The sequence below is a fragment of the Sander lucioperca genome, chromosome 2, assembly GCF_008315115.2.
Source record: "Sander lucioperca isolate FBNREF2018 chromosome 2, SLUC_FBN_1.2, whole genome shotgun sequence".
NCBI classification, from domain to species: Eukaryota; Metazoa; Chordata; class Actinopteri; order Perciformes; family Percidae; genus Sander; species Sander lucioperca.
In genome coordinates this window covers 37,283,525-37,300,195 of record NC_050174.1, presented here as the reverse complement: position 1 = coordinate 37,300,195, position 16,671 = coordinate 37,283,525, and the positions used below count along the sequence as shown (strand labels likewise).

The 16,671-nt window shown below is 41.2% G+C and overlaps 1 protein-coding gene across 3 annotated transcripts in view; it reads right to left on the bottom strand.

Annotated features, from left to right (window-relative positions):
* The window catches only part of snx2 (sorting nexin 2), a 38,147-nt gene that overhangs the window by 17,752 nt on the left and 3,724 nt on the right, over positions 1-16,671 (bottom strand). For all 3 annotated transcript variants that reach the window (XR_004896237.1, XM_035996920.1, XM_031305390.2), the window contains exons 2-6: positions 7,218-7,317; positions 5,365-5,522; positions 3,615-3,681; positions 2,699-2,742; positions 1,600-1,741 (exon numbers count right to left, since the gene is read on the bottom strand). Coding sequence is in view for 2 of the 3 variants with exons in the window: in XM_035996920.1 (XP_035852813.1) it covers positions 1,600-1,741; positions 2,699-2,742; positions 3,615-3,681; positions 5,365-5,522; positions 7,218-7,317 (511 nt within the window). In the remaining variant the exon portion in view is untranslated. The remainder of the gene's footprint in view (positions 1-1,599; positions 1,742-2,698; positions 2,743-3,614; positions 3,682-5,364; positions 5,523-7,217; positions 7,318-16,671) is intronic.

Sequence of the window (16,671 nt, the reverse complement as noted above, 5' to 3'; positions counted from 1 at the left end):
GTATCTGCTTTTAAAAAAGACACTTCCAGAATATAGCGGAGTTTGACCACAGCAGATCAGAGCGACCAGAAAATCAACAAGTACCATCAGTAGGCACTAGGGCTGCAGCGATCGATTATTTTAGTAATCGAGTATTCTACCGGTTATTTCATTGATTAATCGAGTAATCGGATAATAAATACTTTTGCTTTATAGTAAACAGCAATAGTAAATATACAAAAGAGAGGTTTCCTTTTTAGAAAAAGCAACATTTTTTATTGCCAAATTGCACACAATAACAGGGATAGATGCTAATATTTTTAAGCACCGGCCGCATGGACCACAAAGCCCCTTAATCTGTTGGCCAAAGTACATTTTTGGTGGCCCAAATGTTAATCTTTTTCACGCCCTTCCCCTTCATGCCTCTGGCTCTTTGTACTGGATATGCAAAAGAGCTGTTCACTAACCAGAGGGTAAATGTGACGGTACAAAGCTTACAGCAGGTCCATTCAACTATACTGCTCTGGGGGACACATTTTCAGAAGCCTAATACTGAGTGAGGAGAAAGAATAAAGAATGCAGACATCACCGGCATGGTCCGATGGCGTCATTCACGTGCATATTAAGTAGCCATGAGGTTAACCGCTCCAGGAGGGAGGGGCGGATTTGTCTCCGGCAGCAGCTGAGTTTACCAAAAAAAAAAAATCCGGCATTTATCTCTCGTTCACACTCTTGTCCAGTTGGTGGCGGTAATACACCTTTAAGTTGGTTTTCCCACCGCCAATAAACCATAAAGAAGAAGAAAAAATTGTCCAAATTTCAAGAATAGTAGCAAACTAATAAACAGTTAAGACTACAAACTGACAGCTTTCGTTTTAAATTGATGTAAAACATCACTATCTGCAGAGTTGCATGCCGTAGTTGTGTAAAACGGTGGACGAGAGCAGCAGGCGTTTATGTTACCTTGTGTCGGGTTCGTTCCGTGGAATGGATGAGTACACTGGATGATTTCTACTGAGGTGATGTAGCATTGATGCTATGCTATTGTGGTAAGCTAGTTTGATTTTACGATTTTACAATAGACATACTGTACAGAGTTTTCGTTTCTTTGCAGCTTTAAATGATCCCAAACTTTCTGTTGCTTTTTCTTGCCTGTGTCTTCTATTAGCCCATCACTATTTTCACTCTCGCCCTTCATTTGTAATCTGCGACGTCAGTCTTGTGTCCACAGAAGCGTCAGCCCGTTGTGCGCTAGTAATGGGCAATGATCAATTATGGTCTGTCACTGCATCGATGCAGAATTGTCTAGGTCCGCATCGCAATGCATCGATGCAATGATACATTCAACACCCCTAAATATCAGCTGAACATACTATGGACTGACACATCACAGTTTAAACCTCTTTAATCCAACCACTGAGGAGACTGCAGAGGGCCCAAAGAAACACGCATTAACTCAATATTTGGAGCCACATCGCACCGCTGTGCTTCAATAATGATCAAGGGTCACTTTCTCTTTTCTGGACTGGAAAACAAATTCAAAATCATTCCTAACTTTTTAACAGTAGCAATGTGCTGGAGATCAGCAGAGGAAGTGTGTGTGGTGGTGGATTTACTTACCCACAATGCTTTTTTCCGGCGCAGGGGGGACGATGTAGCCTATGTGCAGATACTTGGAGGCCAGTTTACTGTGCAGACCCAGAAAATCACTGAAACGCCTTTTTACTGAAAATTCATGACTCTTAAACAGAGAAATGGAGGTCTGAGGAAGAGAGAAATTAAGAGAGAGTAAATAAAACTGAGATCATGCAGCAGCTTCTCAAATATTTAACAATAGACTGTTACATGACTCCACAGTTTTTAGCCGCACTAGCTTGAAGAGAGTCAGTGACTTTACATCAGTCCATTATTTTGGTCGAGACAGAAATTTCTCAACGAATACTGGAATTATTATCATCAGTGGTTGTAAAGACATTCAGGTTCCTTAGAGGATCAATCCTACTGACTTTTCCTCTACCCCAGTTTCTCAAAGTGCAGCCTGCGGACATGGGGTGTTCCTCATGTTGTGCGGCCCCCAAATGTAATATGAAATGCATGCATTATATTTTAATCATCTGCAACTTTTCTTCTTCTACCACCCTGAGGACATGGACGGATTATGAGACCAGGGGTATTTTTTAGTTATTTTGCGTCTCCTTGTAGTAATTTTGGATGTCTTTGTCGTCATATTGCGTCTCCTTGTAGTCATTTTGCATCTATTTTAGTCCTTTTACTTTTCTATCGGGTTGTTTTGTGTCTCTTTGTACTTGTTTCATGTCTATTTTTAGTCGTTTTGAAACTTCTTGTGGTCATTCTGTGTTTGTTGCAAATTTTTATGAATTTTGTGTCACCTTATAGGCGTTTTTTTGTCATTTGTAGTCAGTACAGTATGTGTACGTTTGTGGTTGTTTCGCGTCTATTTTCAGTAATTTTGTGTCTCTTTCTAGTCATTTTGTGTCATTTGTAGTGGTTTTAAGTATGTTAGGGGGTCATTTAGTGTCTCTTTTTTAAGCAATATTTTGTGAGTCAGGACCCCTGACCCTAAGGGCCCCTTGGGTCGGTGCCCGGTAGGCCCGTTCAGTAACCCATCCATGCCTTAGGACAAACGTTTCAGGTTTTACCCGAGCAGTGGTAAAGATCTGAAGAACAGCTGAGGTGTTCAACAGTTACGTTTTCTCACCTTGGTCGTAACTTTGTAGGCCATGTACGCATTCATCCCATCACCTTAAACACACACAAAATACTCCATTATCTCATCAGCATTGAGTCATGGTATTAACCATTAGCAGTAAAAAACGCACACAAACATTACCTTATGTGTATCCTCGCTACCCAAACCAATAAACAGAGTAACTGATGCTTGAAACAGGAAAACACTCCGCTCAGATATCTAACTGGTTTAACTGGTTACCTGTGTTTTTCTTGAGTGTATTAATGGCTTAATTTACTGCCATTTGTGACCTTGTGCATGTTTACATAAAGGGACTGTCAAGTGTGTTCAGTAATTAACAGCGGCCCGGCACCATCTGCTGACAATGAAATTTATGTTCTGCACAGTCAGCTCACATAATAGTCAATAACCTCCACATTTTGTCTTCTGATGCCCCTTAGGGCACATTTTTAGCTCCAAAACCACTAAATGTGTTGTTAGTTCTGTCTAACACTTTTGTTTCATGGCCTGTAGTGACACATAAGAGCCTGCAGGGAGCACTAGCAGGGCTGCAGATCATTGAACCATTAGTAGAATAATTTGGAAGTATGATGACAGTCTGACTGAGCAGACCGTTGGCCTCTGTCAGTGTCAACGCTGCATTTTACTTTATGCTGACAGCACACGAAGGGAGAAAAGCTGATGAAAAATGCTACCTCCAACATGTTTATTATCTTCAAAGAGGGAAGAGGAGGGACAAGAAGAAAAGCGAGGCTGATGGGAAATGTAGTCTTAGTTTGTAGAAACACAAAAAAAATCATAAAAATCAAGAAACTAATAAACCAACTTTAAAATGAACTGCGGGATTTCTCCCGCCTGAACTACACCTCTCATTGCTCCAGCATACTCCAGGATAATGGACCACAGGGAATCGGTGTGTACTCACCCACTTTCTCAGGGTCAGACACTGATATGTGAATGTCGAATGAATCGCCGCCCTCCTCCTCTTCAATCTACACAAGAAAAAAAAATAAAGAAAAAAAACACTTATGAAAAGAGTCGCTGTCATTTTTCCAAATGTTTCAGGTTTCTAGACATTTATTCCTAAAAGGAAGATTTTGTCAGTATATGATGAGAAAGTTAACAAGGTGGAATATTTAAATGTACAATAATGTAATTTTCTGCCACTAGGAGTCTCTCAATCAAAACAATAACATTGCAGTCACTTTTTTGTCTCCCTATTAGGATTCCTTCAGTGTTCATCGTTCAGGAGGTTTTTTTTCGCAGAGGTCTCCTCCTCCTCAATACAAACGACTCTCTGATTAAAACCGGTAAACACAGTGAATTAAGCAGCTTCATGTTAGAAATCTGTGTTTTTCCGATGCTGTTTGGAGTAGGGGCTGGCTGTGATCCGAGCTACTGCTAGCGTTTGCTCAGCTTGTTTCTCTGATAACTTAAGATCCAGACACCCTATGACTAAAATCCTTTATCTGGTTAAAATATATAGTTAAAAAACACCAAGATCTAAAAAGTGTATCGTAAAAATGGGGCTTATAGGGCTCCTGGGCTGTCCTGTCAATAATAAAGGCATACAAATGCCAAAAATAATCTTTAAAAAAATAAATAATGTGGCTTAAAACTGGATAAAAAGTAAAATTCTGACAGCTTCTGGCAGCCAGCCACAACGCTGACGCATGCACAAAGGGGATATGATGCCATCGACAGGTGACCACATGTAACGGACCGTTACCCTTAATAAAATTACAGATTTCTCTGGGTTTGAACTAGAGTGCGGATCGGGCCGCATTTTTCTGTCTGAGCCCGGCCCACGTCCGACAGGCATTAATATTCTCATACTAATGACACATGTACGTTTGTTTGTGTGGAAAGCCCGCTTTTATTAAGCAACTGTAGGAAGGCATTCGGAAATGTCAACAGATGAGCGCATCAACGCACACGGGGCAACAAGCGCACGTTAACACAGGTGCGCACAAGAGGCGCGTTGATGTGACCGAGCCCGACCCAAACCTAAACATCATTTCTTAATATCTACCCAGCGAGTCCCATCGGGCTTGGGTCGGGTATCCATCCTCTAGTTTAGACATTGTTGGAAACATTTGGGATAATGGAAGTAAACGACACAAAAAAATATATAACATAGGTCTAGTGATTCTTAGACACTTTAATGTAAAAGTTTATCATATTCTACCTTTTAAGAAGGCTTCTGAGAAAAAAAAAAAAAACTTTTCCCCCGTATCTCTTTATGTGTATCTGAAGACTATAATTGTTAATTTCCTCTCTGGGGATCAATAAAGTATTATCTTATTTCATATAAAGCTCATTAAATGACAACTAAACATTTTTCAAGACAAACTTAAAAGTCAAAACGTCATGTGAGAACGTAACAATTGTCCCTCCTGCGCCACCAGAAATGAGTCATGGGAATTCTATGTCTTCAAATGTTCTGTTATCAGTGAGTTATCTGTTTTTTGAGTGTTTAAATGCACAAAAGCAAATGAGATAATATCTAAAATAATCAACATGGTAAAAAGCTTCACAGCCCATCTCAGTAAAAACACCATAATAATGGGCTAATATTTTAGCAATAAACACTAAATAAAAGGTGCAACGTCATGTCAATTACACCAGGAGTGCCCTGTGTAAAAATAATAACAGTGGCGTTTGAGTGCCTTCACCTCGTCGAAGGAGGAGTGTGTGAACATGTCGTCGTGAAGGCCGATGCGAGGGGTGAGGACGGAGGTGGGAGGGGTGATGGGGGTGATGGCGGGCGACGGGCCGTCAGACAGCAGGACGTCTCTCTCTGGACTGTCCAACGAAACCTCCTCTGTGGCCTCTAGGACAGGACAAACAGAGACAGAGAGTGTGTGTGATATCAGCTGATATCTGTATATACCGTGATGTACATCTGATAAACTTAGATTATATAGAGTCAGTAAAAAGATTCAGAAAGTGAAAAAACGTAAAAAGTGTTTACAAAACATGCTGAGCCTTTTCGTGTGTTTTTCTTTTTCATTATACGTGTTGTGCCAAACAATAAAATAATAAAGTGTCGGCAAACCAACAATACACTTTTTACCATGTTTATCTAATTTTAATATAGCACTCCTACAACATGTCAGACTCATGATTGACATTTTAAAAAAGAGATGCACTGATACCACTTTCTTTAGACCACGTACAAGTATTTAAAAGGTGCAGTATGAGTTCCTGCATAGTTTCAGCGCGATTTCATTTTTGTCTCAAATCGTAGGCATCTCTCCTTGACCCGCTAGCTGCCTGCCCCCTGAACACACTGTGAAAAGGCCCGGTCTCAGGAGACAACACAGGGGTCGTAAACAAACACTAGAGGCACGGGCTGTGCACCAAAATACAAACCACGTTCCAGCCAGTCACTGACAAGATGGTTGGGGGAGAGGGTGGGGGTTAGTGACAGTCAGTTAGTGATGACAGTTACGGAAACATGGGGGGAGGGGCGAGCTTGCTCTGTTTTGTTTGAAATTTACTTGGAACGTCAACAGAAGTGACCATGCAGGAACTCATAGTGCACCTTTAAGTTTGTGTATTAGCCGATACAGAGTACCAATATGAGTACTAATACCTTAACAGTTCCAACAATTACTTGTAAAACATGCATTATTTGCACCTGTATGCATTATGACTTTACGATGACTTCACCAGGAAGTCCTGTCGGTGCCCACACACCTTGTGTGTTGTGTTGTATGTTGCCACACCGGTGACTTCATGGAAGCAGGAGGATTTTCCAGTACTCTTGTTTCTCCGTCATCTCAGACTCAGTGCAGCTGCAGTCTACCGGTAAGCTAAGCTATGTCTTTAGCTACAGACTGTTGCACGGTGTTGTAATCCTTTCCAGCCACGCTTAAGACTGTTTAGCTTCAAGATTTATAACCATGTTTAAGCCAGCTACTAGCTAACGGTAAGTTAAAGTTACCTGCTGCCAAGGGTAATGCTAACTAGCGGCATATGCAGTGATTCATTAAGTGGTATCGGGTTTGGTTGTATTGGAGTAGTTTTATGACTGTTGGACCCGACACTGGTATCAGTGCATCCCCATTTAAAAACAAATGAGTTCAAAATCGATGCAGCAAAACCAGAGATATCCTCTTTTTATTCCATACATTCTTCTTCCTTGTCAGAACCTGGGGCCTACATTACCCACAATGCAACTCAAGCGCCGACAGTTGGGTCAGAAGTTAGTAGCAGTTAATGCATCCTGCAGCAAAGATGAGCAATAGCTTCTTTCTAACTCCACACCTCCAGATTTCATTTATTTTCAAAATTTTCAAAATTGTTGTAGTCTTCAGCCCCAACCGAAGCTGACTCAAGTGACATCACTTGAGGACATTTATGAGACTTCACACAGCTTATACAACTTTATTAACATATGCAGTAGTACTCCAGTATTACTTCAAATAGAGACAAAATAAGATGGAACTTTATTTATCCCAAGGGAAATTGTAGCAGCTGCAGTACAAAGTAGAAAAGAGTGAAAAGCGGTGTGTGTGTGTACCTGCAAACAGGTCCTCTGGATCATCATCGAACAGTGAATCCTGTTTTGGTCCGTTTGAGTTGGTGCTTATGTCCTCAGCAGGTAGACTGGCTGGTTCTGACTGCACACGCACGCACACACACACACACACACACACACACACACACACACACACACACACACACACACACACACACACACACACACACACACACACACACACACACACACACAAAATATGTCACTCTGTGAAGCAGGAAAGGGGCAACCAGATGAGATCTTATAAAAAGCTTTTTACAAGGAAAATAATAGTAATGAAAGAATACATTTTTGGAGGTCTGGTTGGGTAATCAATCATAGACAGACTAATAGTACTTAATGCAGCTCTAGTAAAAGTCCTCCATTCTGCATCCATGTAGCAAAGACCCCCCTTTAAATATTCAACAACAACTGAACATGCACATTGTCCTTTAAAAAGGTGCACTATGAGTTCCTGTATGGTCACTTCTGTTGACGTTCCAAGTAAATTCCAAATAAAACAGCTCCTCCCCCAATGTTTCCGTAACGGTCATGACTAACTGACTAATGCCGTTACACACCAACCAGACGGCCAACCGTCGGCAGAAAAGCCAGTTGGACTGATCAGTCTCCCCGAGTTGGTCAAAAAAGGGCCTCAGAACACACCAAAGAGACGAGACGTAATATGTCTCAATAACAGCAGTCGGCGCTAATCTGTATTGTTGCCCAAAAAATTAAAACCGGCAGCTGATTGGACGAACACGTCACGTGGGTTTGTTTTCTCCGGAAATTCACAGCCAGACTGTCATGGCGGCTTGTTCAGAATACGATCTCATATTGTACTAAAATAGTTCACTAAAATGTGTTTCTGAAAACATTTTAAGCGAGAAATAGGCCATGCAGTTTCTGAATCTGTCTTCATTTCAGATCAACAAAGGTCAGTTTAAAAGATTTGAGAGACTTAGGGCCCTGACACGCCAACCCGATTCTCATCCGTCGGACAGTCTGACGAGGTCGGTGACTCGAGTCTGTTCGGTGTGTTCCGTGCCGTCGTCCGTCGGAGGAGCCGTCAGCCTTCATTTTGGCCGACCCGACATGCTCAGTGGGAGACAGGGCAGTTGAGTTTAACCCGGAAATGGCGAGCGGATGAGCCTCTCAAAATCTGACGAAAATCTTTTAAACTGACCTTTGTTGATCTGAAATGAAGACAGATTCAGCAACTGCATGGCCTATTTCTCGCTTAAAATGTTTTCAGAAACACGTTTCGGTGAACTATTTTAGTACAATATGAGATCGTATTCCGAACAAGCCGCCATGGACAGTCTGGCTGTGAATTTCCGGAGAAAAAAGACCCACGTGATGCGCTCGTCCAATCAGCTGCCGGTTTTCATTTTCTGGGAAACAATACAGAGAAGCGCCGCCTGCTGCTATGGAGACGTATTACGTTTCGCGCACATGCAGAGCGTACGCTCAAGTCGGTGTCGCCTCAGTGTGTTTTGAGGATTTTTTTTGGACCTCGGGACCCGAATGATCAGTCCGACTGCCTTTTCTGCTGACGGTCGGCTGTCTGGTTGGTGTGAAACAGCTCTTAGTCATGCTCATTCCGCTCGCCATTTCCAGGTGAGTCCCGACTAGGCCTGCACGATTAATCGTTATAAAATTGCGATCTCGATTCACCCTGCTCGCGATTTAATTTTTAATAACTTCGATTTTATATTAAAAAAAAAAAAAAATTCCTTCCTCGGCTTTTATTTTGATAGGACAGCTCTCACAAAGTTCTGGGCTTCATAAAGCGCTTTTTAGTCATGCGTTTCACTTGTCGAGCGAGCGTGGTAGTTCGGAAATAAACCAAATGGATATTGATGAAAACCCAGGTACTAGTGACGAGAATCAGCCAACCACTCAGTCTCAAACCAAACTCGTTCCGAAAAAAGGCTCACATACGGTGGTGTGGAAGTATTTTGGATTCAAGCAAGACGACGAGGGTCAGTCTGATGTGATTTGCAAGGCATGCTTTGCCCTCGTTGCAGCACCGCAAGGTAACGCCACACATCTTTACCAGCACCTCAAACGTCACCACAAAGTGCAATATGATGAAGCCGTACAAGGCAAGAGGTCCGAAAGTTGTCCAACAACGCAGACATCTATTACGGGCACCTTGCACAATGCGACGCCATACCCACATAACTCCAGTAGGAGTAAGGAAATAACGGAAGCCATTGCTTACCATCTAGCAAAAGATTGAATGACGTTTCAATTAGCCTTCTTAGAGCCATGTTCAGGGCCTTATTCAGCGCAGTGCGTTAAAGCAGCCATATTATGCTCATTTTCAGGTTCATAATTGTATTTTAAGGTTGTACCAGAATAGGTTTACATGGTTTAATTTTCAAAAAACATCATATTTTTGTTGTACTGCACCGCTCTCTCTCACTGCTGCAGATCCTCTTTTCAGCTGGTCTCTGTTTTAGCTAGAGAGTGAGACCTCTTTTCTTCTTCTTCTTCTGAACTATCTTTGATTGCACTGCATATGCCCAGTAGCTCAGATGTAGATCATGTCAGCTAGCTAGCTCCATAGACAGTAAAAGAAAGGCTGTTTCTACAACTTCGGTCAGTTACAAGGCAGGATTAGCTGGGAGACTTCTAAATGAGGGCGCACATGTAAGTAGTTCTTTTGTAGATTATGGTGAACTTGTGTGTGTTGTAGCAGTGCTTTGCTACTGAGAACGAGGTAGCATGCTAGCGTTAGCATTAGCGTTAGCATGCTAACGCTACGAGCTAATGGTTGCGGTTAGCCTGCTCGTTTCGGCTTGTGACGTCAAAAGCCGTGCCGATTTTGAACAGCTCACCCAGAGACTGAAGGCAGGACACAATCAGAAACCGTATCTCACTCTAAACAGCATGGATGGATTTTTTTCAAAGTTTGTATGTGTGTGGAAGCACCAGAGACACAACATAACACCCCAAATCCCAGAAAAAGTGATTTTTTCATAATATGGGCACTTTAAACTTCTATTTTTGGTAACCTACTTGAATGGCCAGTTGAATGTTAATTCTATAAAAGGCAAGCAGTTAAATAGTGTGCTAAGAAATCATTGTGTTTTTGATACTGTACTTAAATTGGCAATTCTCTAGAGACCAAAGCTGTAGCTGCAGCATGTTGATTGACATGTTTTAATGATGTAAAGACATGTATTATGTTCAAGGAGTTCAGATAGAGCCTGTATCAGGGCTATATTTAGTTCAATGTGTTATATGTCACTATTTTGGTAGCCTACTGTACTTAAAAGGGCCAGTATGTACTTTATTTTATTTATTCATTGAAGCCTCTATGTTTACAGGCTTGTGGTGATGCGCAATGTGCTATAGGTGCCAAAAAAATAAAGAATCTGTTTGGTACTGCCAATTTGTTTTGTTTTGTCATGGTTCATGTGTGCAATAAACATTACACTTGATGAGAAAAAAATCGTGGCAGAGAATCGTGATATCAATTCTAAGCAAAAAAATCGTGATTCATGTTTTTCCCAGAATCGTGCAGCTCTAGTCCCGACTGCCCTGTCTCCAACTGAACACGTCGGGTCGGCCAAAATGAAGGCCGACGGCCCCTCAGACGGACGACGGCACGGAACACACCGAACAGACTCGAGTCACCGACCTCGCCAGACTGTCCAACGGCCGATTATCAGCCCGGTGTGTGGCTGCCTTAACTGTCGCTAACCCCCACCCCCTCCCCCTCCCCCAACCATCTTGTCGGTGACTGGCTGGAACGTGGTTTGTTGTATTTTGGTGCACAGCCTGTGCCCCTAGTGTTTGTTTGACGTTTCCAACCCCTGTGTTGTCTCCTGAGACCGGGCGTTTTCACAGTGTATTCAGGGGGCAGGCAGCTAGCGGGTCAAGGAGAGATGACTACGATTTGAGACAAAAATGAAATTGCGCTGAAACCACGTAGGAACTCATAGTGCACCTTTAAGGTCCGTAGTAACATCAGTTCAACGTCACAGCAGCGAAGTATCTCAATTTAAAGGAGAAGGAAAGTGGAAGCTCTGCAGCGGCCACATCTGTGCAGAAGAAGTGCGTGTCATCCATCCTGCTGAACCACAGAGCTTCCTGTCTGGCTGCGAGGAAGCAGCCAGCTGCTCCACAAACTGATGGATCAGCAGCAGCTCGTTGCAGATCAGTAATGAATGACTAACTCTACATTACCGACATCAGAGGGAGATCTGTGTAATCAGTTTAAGTAAGGAGCACAAATATTCCAGATAATGACAATATTGTGGTAATTAAAATGCTGTTTCAGCAGTTTCAGAGTCTGTGGGGGCTTATTCCAGTTAAGTGAAACAGAAGGGCTGTTTGCGTGATTAAAGTTGCAAACCACAGCATGTTGTCCCCGATCAGCTGTCCAACACTTTGACAAGATATCTTGAAAACTACCGGACATATTTCCATGAAATGTACTCATCACATTCATGCTTTAGCGCAGAAAAATGTCGAGAATTTGTATCTGAATGGAAATGGTGGTGCATTGGCAGGCTGTTGCAGCTTCTAGTACAGCAGAGAATTAACAGATTACAGCATCATTCAAAGTAGGAATTTTAGTTTATTTAAAGCAAATCTGTGGTTGTTGAACTGTATTTATAGTAAGGATGATGCCTTCCAAAGCAAAAGCCCTTTAATCCACAAGAAAGCTTTCTCATAACTAGCTTTGAGGATAATCATAGAAATGTAAAACAACTGCAAATTGCTCTACATTACTGTTCATAACAAACAATACAAATATTTAAAGCTAACCACTATAGTAAACTCAAATAGCTAATACGAATAGAGCCCATCAATACCAACTGGGGAATTAGGGGCCAATTGAGGCTAACACAGTAAAATAACAGAACAAACTAGAAGGGCACATTTGGCGACCTTTGGAATCTTATCTTACAGGACAAGCAGTCTGAGGTGGGGTATTGCAGGCAGGGATTAGGGCCTCTCATTTGTAATTTTTTTGTTTTTATTTATCCTTATTTCCATTCCTTATTTTTGTTTTTATACTGTAAAAAAGAAGCAAAGTAATAACAATTTTGTAACTAGATTTTTGAAATTAAGCTTCATAATAAAAGTATTTGAAACATAAACTAGAAGGGCACTCAGAGAGTGCAGACCTCCTCCAAGGCATGCCCTATTTTACAATGTTAATGCAGTGTGAATTTCCCGGTCGCAAAATTGTTTTTCCCAATTAATCGGACGCTACATGAATGCAGCACGGATGCCTTATCTCGTCTCATCAATCAATCTTATCAATGTTAACAAAAGTGAAAAATAATTTGTGTATCCGCCCTGTGATTTGGAAAATGTAATAGGTTCTTCCTTGGCCCATGCTACACCCTTCGATGACGTTTTATTAAAATTGAGCAAGTAGTGTTTCTGTGATCCTGCTGCTAGATAGACAAACAAACAAACAACAAGACAAACTGATTCAAAAACATAACTCTTTGGCGGAGGTAATAACTTCATGTCTGGGAAAAAAAACATGCACACACCAACTGTGATCGCTAAATGAAAACACTATGGACACATGAAAACAACTTACGTTAATTTACACACACACACAGACTTTTATCCTCTCAGAGAGCACTGAAAGTTTTTTTTTCTACATTTATTTGGTTTTTGTAACTCTCAAATATTGATGCTCATTATTCATTTCAATAAGTGTGTCTGCACAGCGGGGGTCCAGAGGCAGAAGCTATAGCAGAACGACAGGGTTGTCGACTAAAACGTTAAACGATGGGTCAACTTTTGCTGCAACACCATGCAACTTAATTGGCAACACATAGTGTTATATACTATATATATATATATATATATATTAGGGCTGTCAGCATTAATGCGTTAATCGCAATGCGATTAAGGGCCGAGCATAATGCGTTAATTTTTTTTAATCGTATTAATCGCATGCCGGCATTTATTAATTTATTTTCACTTCACTCGGCTTTGCGTCGTGCCTAACAGGCTACTATTTTGCCGTACTTCCTCGTAACACATCCTGCTGCTGCAGGAATAACAACGCGGATTTCGGTGCCTCATTCTGGTGCCACTGATATGTCTGCACTTCTCTCTGATGCTCTGAAACAGACGTTACAGGAAACAGAAACAATGCTGCACGTGACGCTAGTTAACACTATACTCGACAGCAGCTAACGTTAGCCTACCGCTAGCTATTTAACACTATACTCGACAGCAGCTAACGTTAGCCTACCGCTAGCTAGTTAACACTATACTCGACAGCAGCTAACGTTAGCCTACCACTAGCTAGTAGCTGGATTAAACACAGTTAAAATGCTGACAGCTAACGCTAAACGGTGTAAAGTTTGTCTGTATTTCACTGTAGAGGATTCAACACCGGGATGTAACAATCTGCAGCTGCTGTTGTCGGAAAAACACAGACGGTGCGTTCAATGAAACTGGTAATTTACAGCCTCGTGGTGCATTCAAAGTTATTGTTAAATGCCATTTTCCCATCTGGTGGTTGTTTTTGTCATTCAACAGCTATTTACTAGTGAAATAAGTTATTGTTATAGTGATTACATTATTATTAAATCATTTAATTTTGACGATATGGCCTTAGCAATAAACAAGCCTTTCTTTAATGTCGCCAACTGTTTAGTACCCTTCTTTTTTTGACTTTCTTAAAAAGTAGCGGTTCAGGCACCATTAAGGCACCGGTACCATTTTAAAGTGCCCATATTATGAAAAAATCACTTTTTCTGGGATTTGGGGTGTTATGTTGTGTCTCTGGTGCTTCCACACACATACAAACTTTGATAAAAATCCACCCATGCTGTTTAGAGTGAGATACGGTTTCTGAATGTGTCCTGTCTTCAGCCTCTGGGTGAGCTGTTCAAAATCGGCACGGCTTGTGACGTCACAAGCCGAAACGAGCAGGCTAACCGCAACATTAGCTCATAGCGTTAGCATGCTAACGCTATGGCTAACGCTAGCATGCTAACGCTAGCATGCTAACGCTAGCATGCTACCTCGTTCTCAATAGCAAAGCACTGCTACAACACACACAAGTTCACCATAATCTACAAAAGAACTACTTACATGTGCGCCCTCATTTAGAAGTCTCCCAGCTAATCCTGCCTTGTAGCTGACCAAAGTTGTAGAAACAGCCTTTCTTTTACTGTCTATGGAGCTAGCTAGCTGACATGATCTACATCTGAGCTACTGGGCATGTGCAGTGCAATCAAAGATAGTACAGAAGAAGAAGAAGAAAAGAGGTCTCACTCTGTAGCTAAAACAGAGACCAGCTGAAAAGAGGATCTGCAGCAGTGAGAGAGAGCGGTGCAGTACAACAACAATATGGTGTTTTTTGAAAATTAAACCATGTAAACCTATTCTGGTACAACCTTAAAATACAATTATGAACCTGAAAATGAGCATAATATGGCTGCTTTAAAAGTACCGCTCTAGCACCGGTATCCAAACCAAACAATACCCAACCCTAATATTGACTCTAGATTCAAATGTGTGACTAGATTAAATATATAATAAACAAATACAAATCTTAAAATCAAGTCCATAAAGTCACTTTCTTTGCATTCATTTGATTCCCAATCAAGATCCACTGGAAAGAATTGCTTTCCATTGTTAATATGTACTTAAAAACAGTTCTGAAATGCAAAATAATAGAATTTTAATAATGTGATAAAACATGCGATTAATTGCGATTAACTATAGAAATTCAACGATTAATCGCAATTAAAAAAATGTAATCGTTTGACAGCCCTAATTTTATATATATATATATATATATATATATATATATATATATATATATATGCACGCTCACATTCCTGGTTGATCACTTTGTTACATGATTGCTGCTATTTCTACTGTTTACAAGACAATCACAAAGATGAAGGATACAATTATTGCAACTTTCCAAAGCAGTAAAATCCTGTCTCACAGGATTATAAACCTCTGAAGTGTTTCATCATCTGAGAAACCTTCAAACTCCTTCAACTGGACATCCTGGATCATTTTTCATAGATTCATGTAGAAGCATGCCACCAACGCAGCCCCTATACATTTTTAATGCAGTGCCAATGTTTTTCACTGCATGACTGGAAAGGTGAAAGAACAGCTGAGAACCACTTCTTCATATTCAAACTCCTGCAACAACTCCTGCTGAAGCCAGGCTGGTAAACAACACAAACACTACAGAAAATTCCTCTGTTGCTCATCTGCATGTAGCAGTCAGCAACAGATACTAAATCACATGTGCAGAGTCTGTTGCAACTTTATCACACACACACACATACACACATGCACGCACGCACGGGAGAGTTTTATGCAAGTTTCTCTGGTCAGCTTCTGTGTGACAAGGGGGAAAACACTGAATGAAACATTCACCTGCTGCTTCAAAAACACACCTGAAGAGCCAAACTCATAGACCCGTTCACAGCTGGAGTCGAGGAAGAGAAGAGGAAGATGGAGAGTTTTTAGCTGAGCGGATAGGAAAAGGAGAGGATGCAGGGAGAGAGAAGAGGAAATGAGTGATGATAGAGAGGAGCTTCCCCCCTCCTTACTCAGCAAACACACAGAGAGGGGTCAGAGGAAACACTCTATATGCACACACACACACACACACACACACACACACACACACACACACACACACACCAGATTCCAGACATTATGAATCTCTTACTGACCCATCTTTACTTACAATGCAATGATCAATTAATTCAAATGTCTCAATTGCAAACAACCAGTAAACGTCTAACCAAGAGTTCAGTTGATCACTCAGGCCCAAGTGCAGAATTATGAACCGGTCTTTCAGCAATTCATTAAAGACAAACAAAAGAGAAATTAGCAAATATAAAGAAGGAAACAATGTAGCCCTAATGTGTTAAAAACCTGCTAGCTGCTAGCCTGGCTCTCTGCAGGAAATAGCTTTGGGAAAAGGGAACATGAGGACACAACAGAGGAAGTTCTTGTCAGAGCTGAATGATGCTGCTGACACTAACAAAACACAAAACTAACATGGGGCGCCCTGGTGCCTTATTTGACCACATAATCACAGTAAAATGCAACAACAGTAGGGGTGGGAATCACCAGAGGCCTCACCATACGATATCACGATACTTATGTCACAAAACGATATTATTGCGATTTTAAACATATTGCAATATTCTGCGATATATTGCAATGTATTAACTTTTTTTCCCAACTTCAAATTTGTCCCAAATTCAAATTATGTCCCCGAAAGGAAACTGTCAACATCTGTTTCATCTAAAAAAATGTCTCTGTTTGTTCATCTCACTTCAATTTGACTGCTGCAAAATGGGATTGTCAAGCAGACAAACTGAACAACACATATCTTTTTATAAAAGATTGATAGTTGGCGTCTGTGTATCGATACAGTATTGGCACGGAAAATATTTTTTCCCCACCCATAAACAACAGC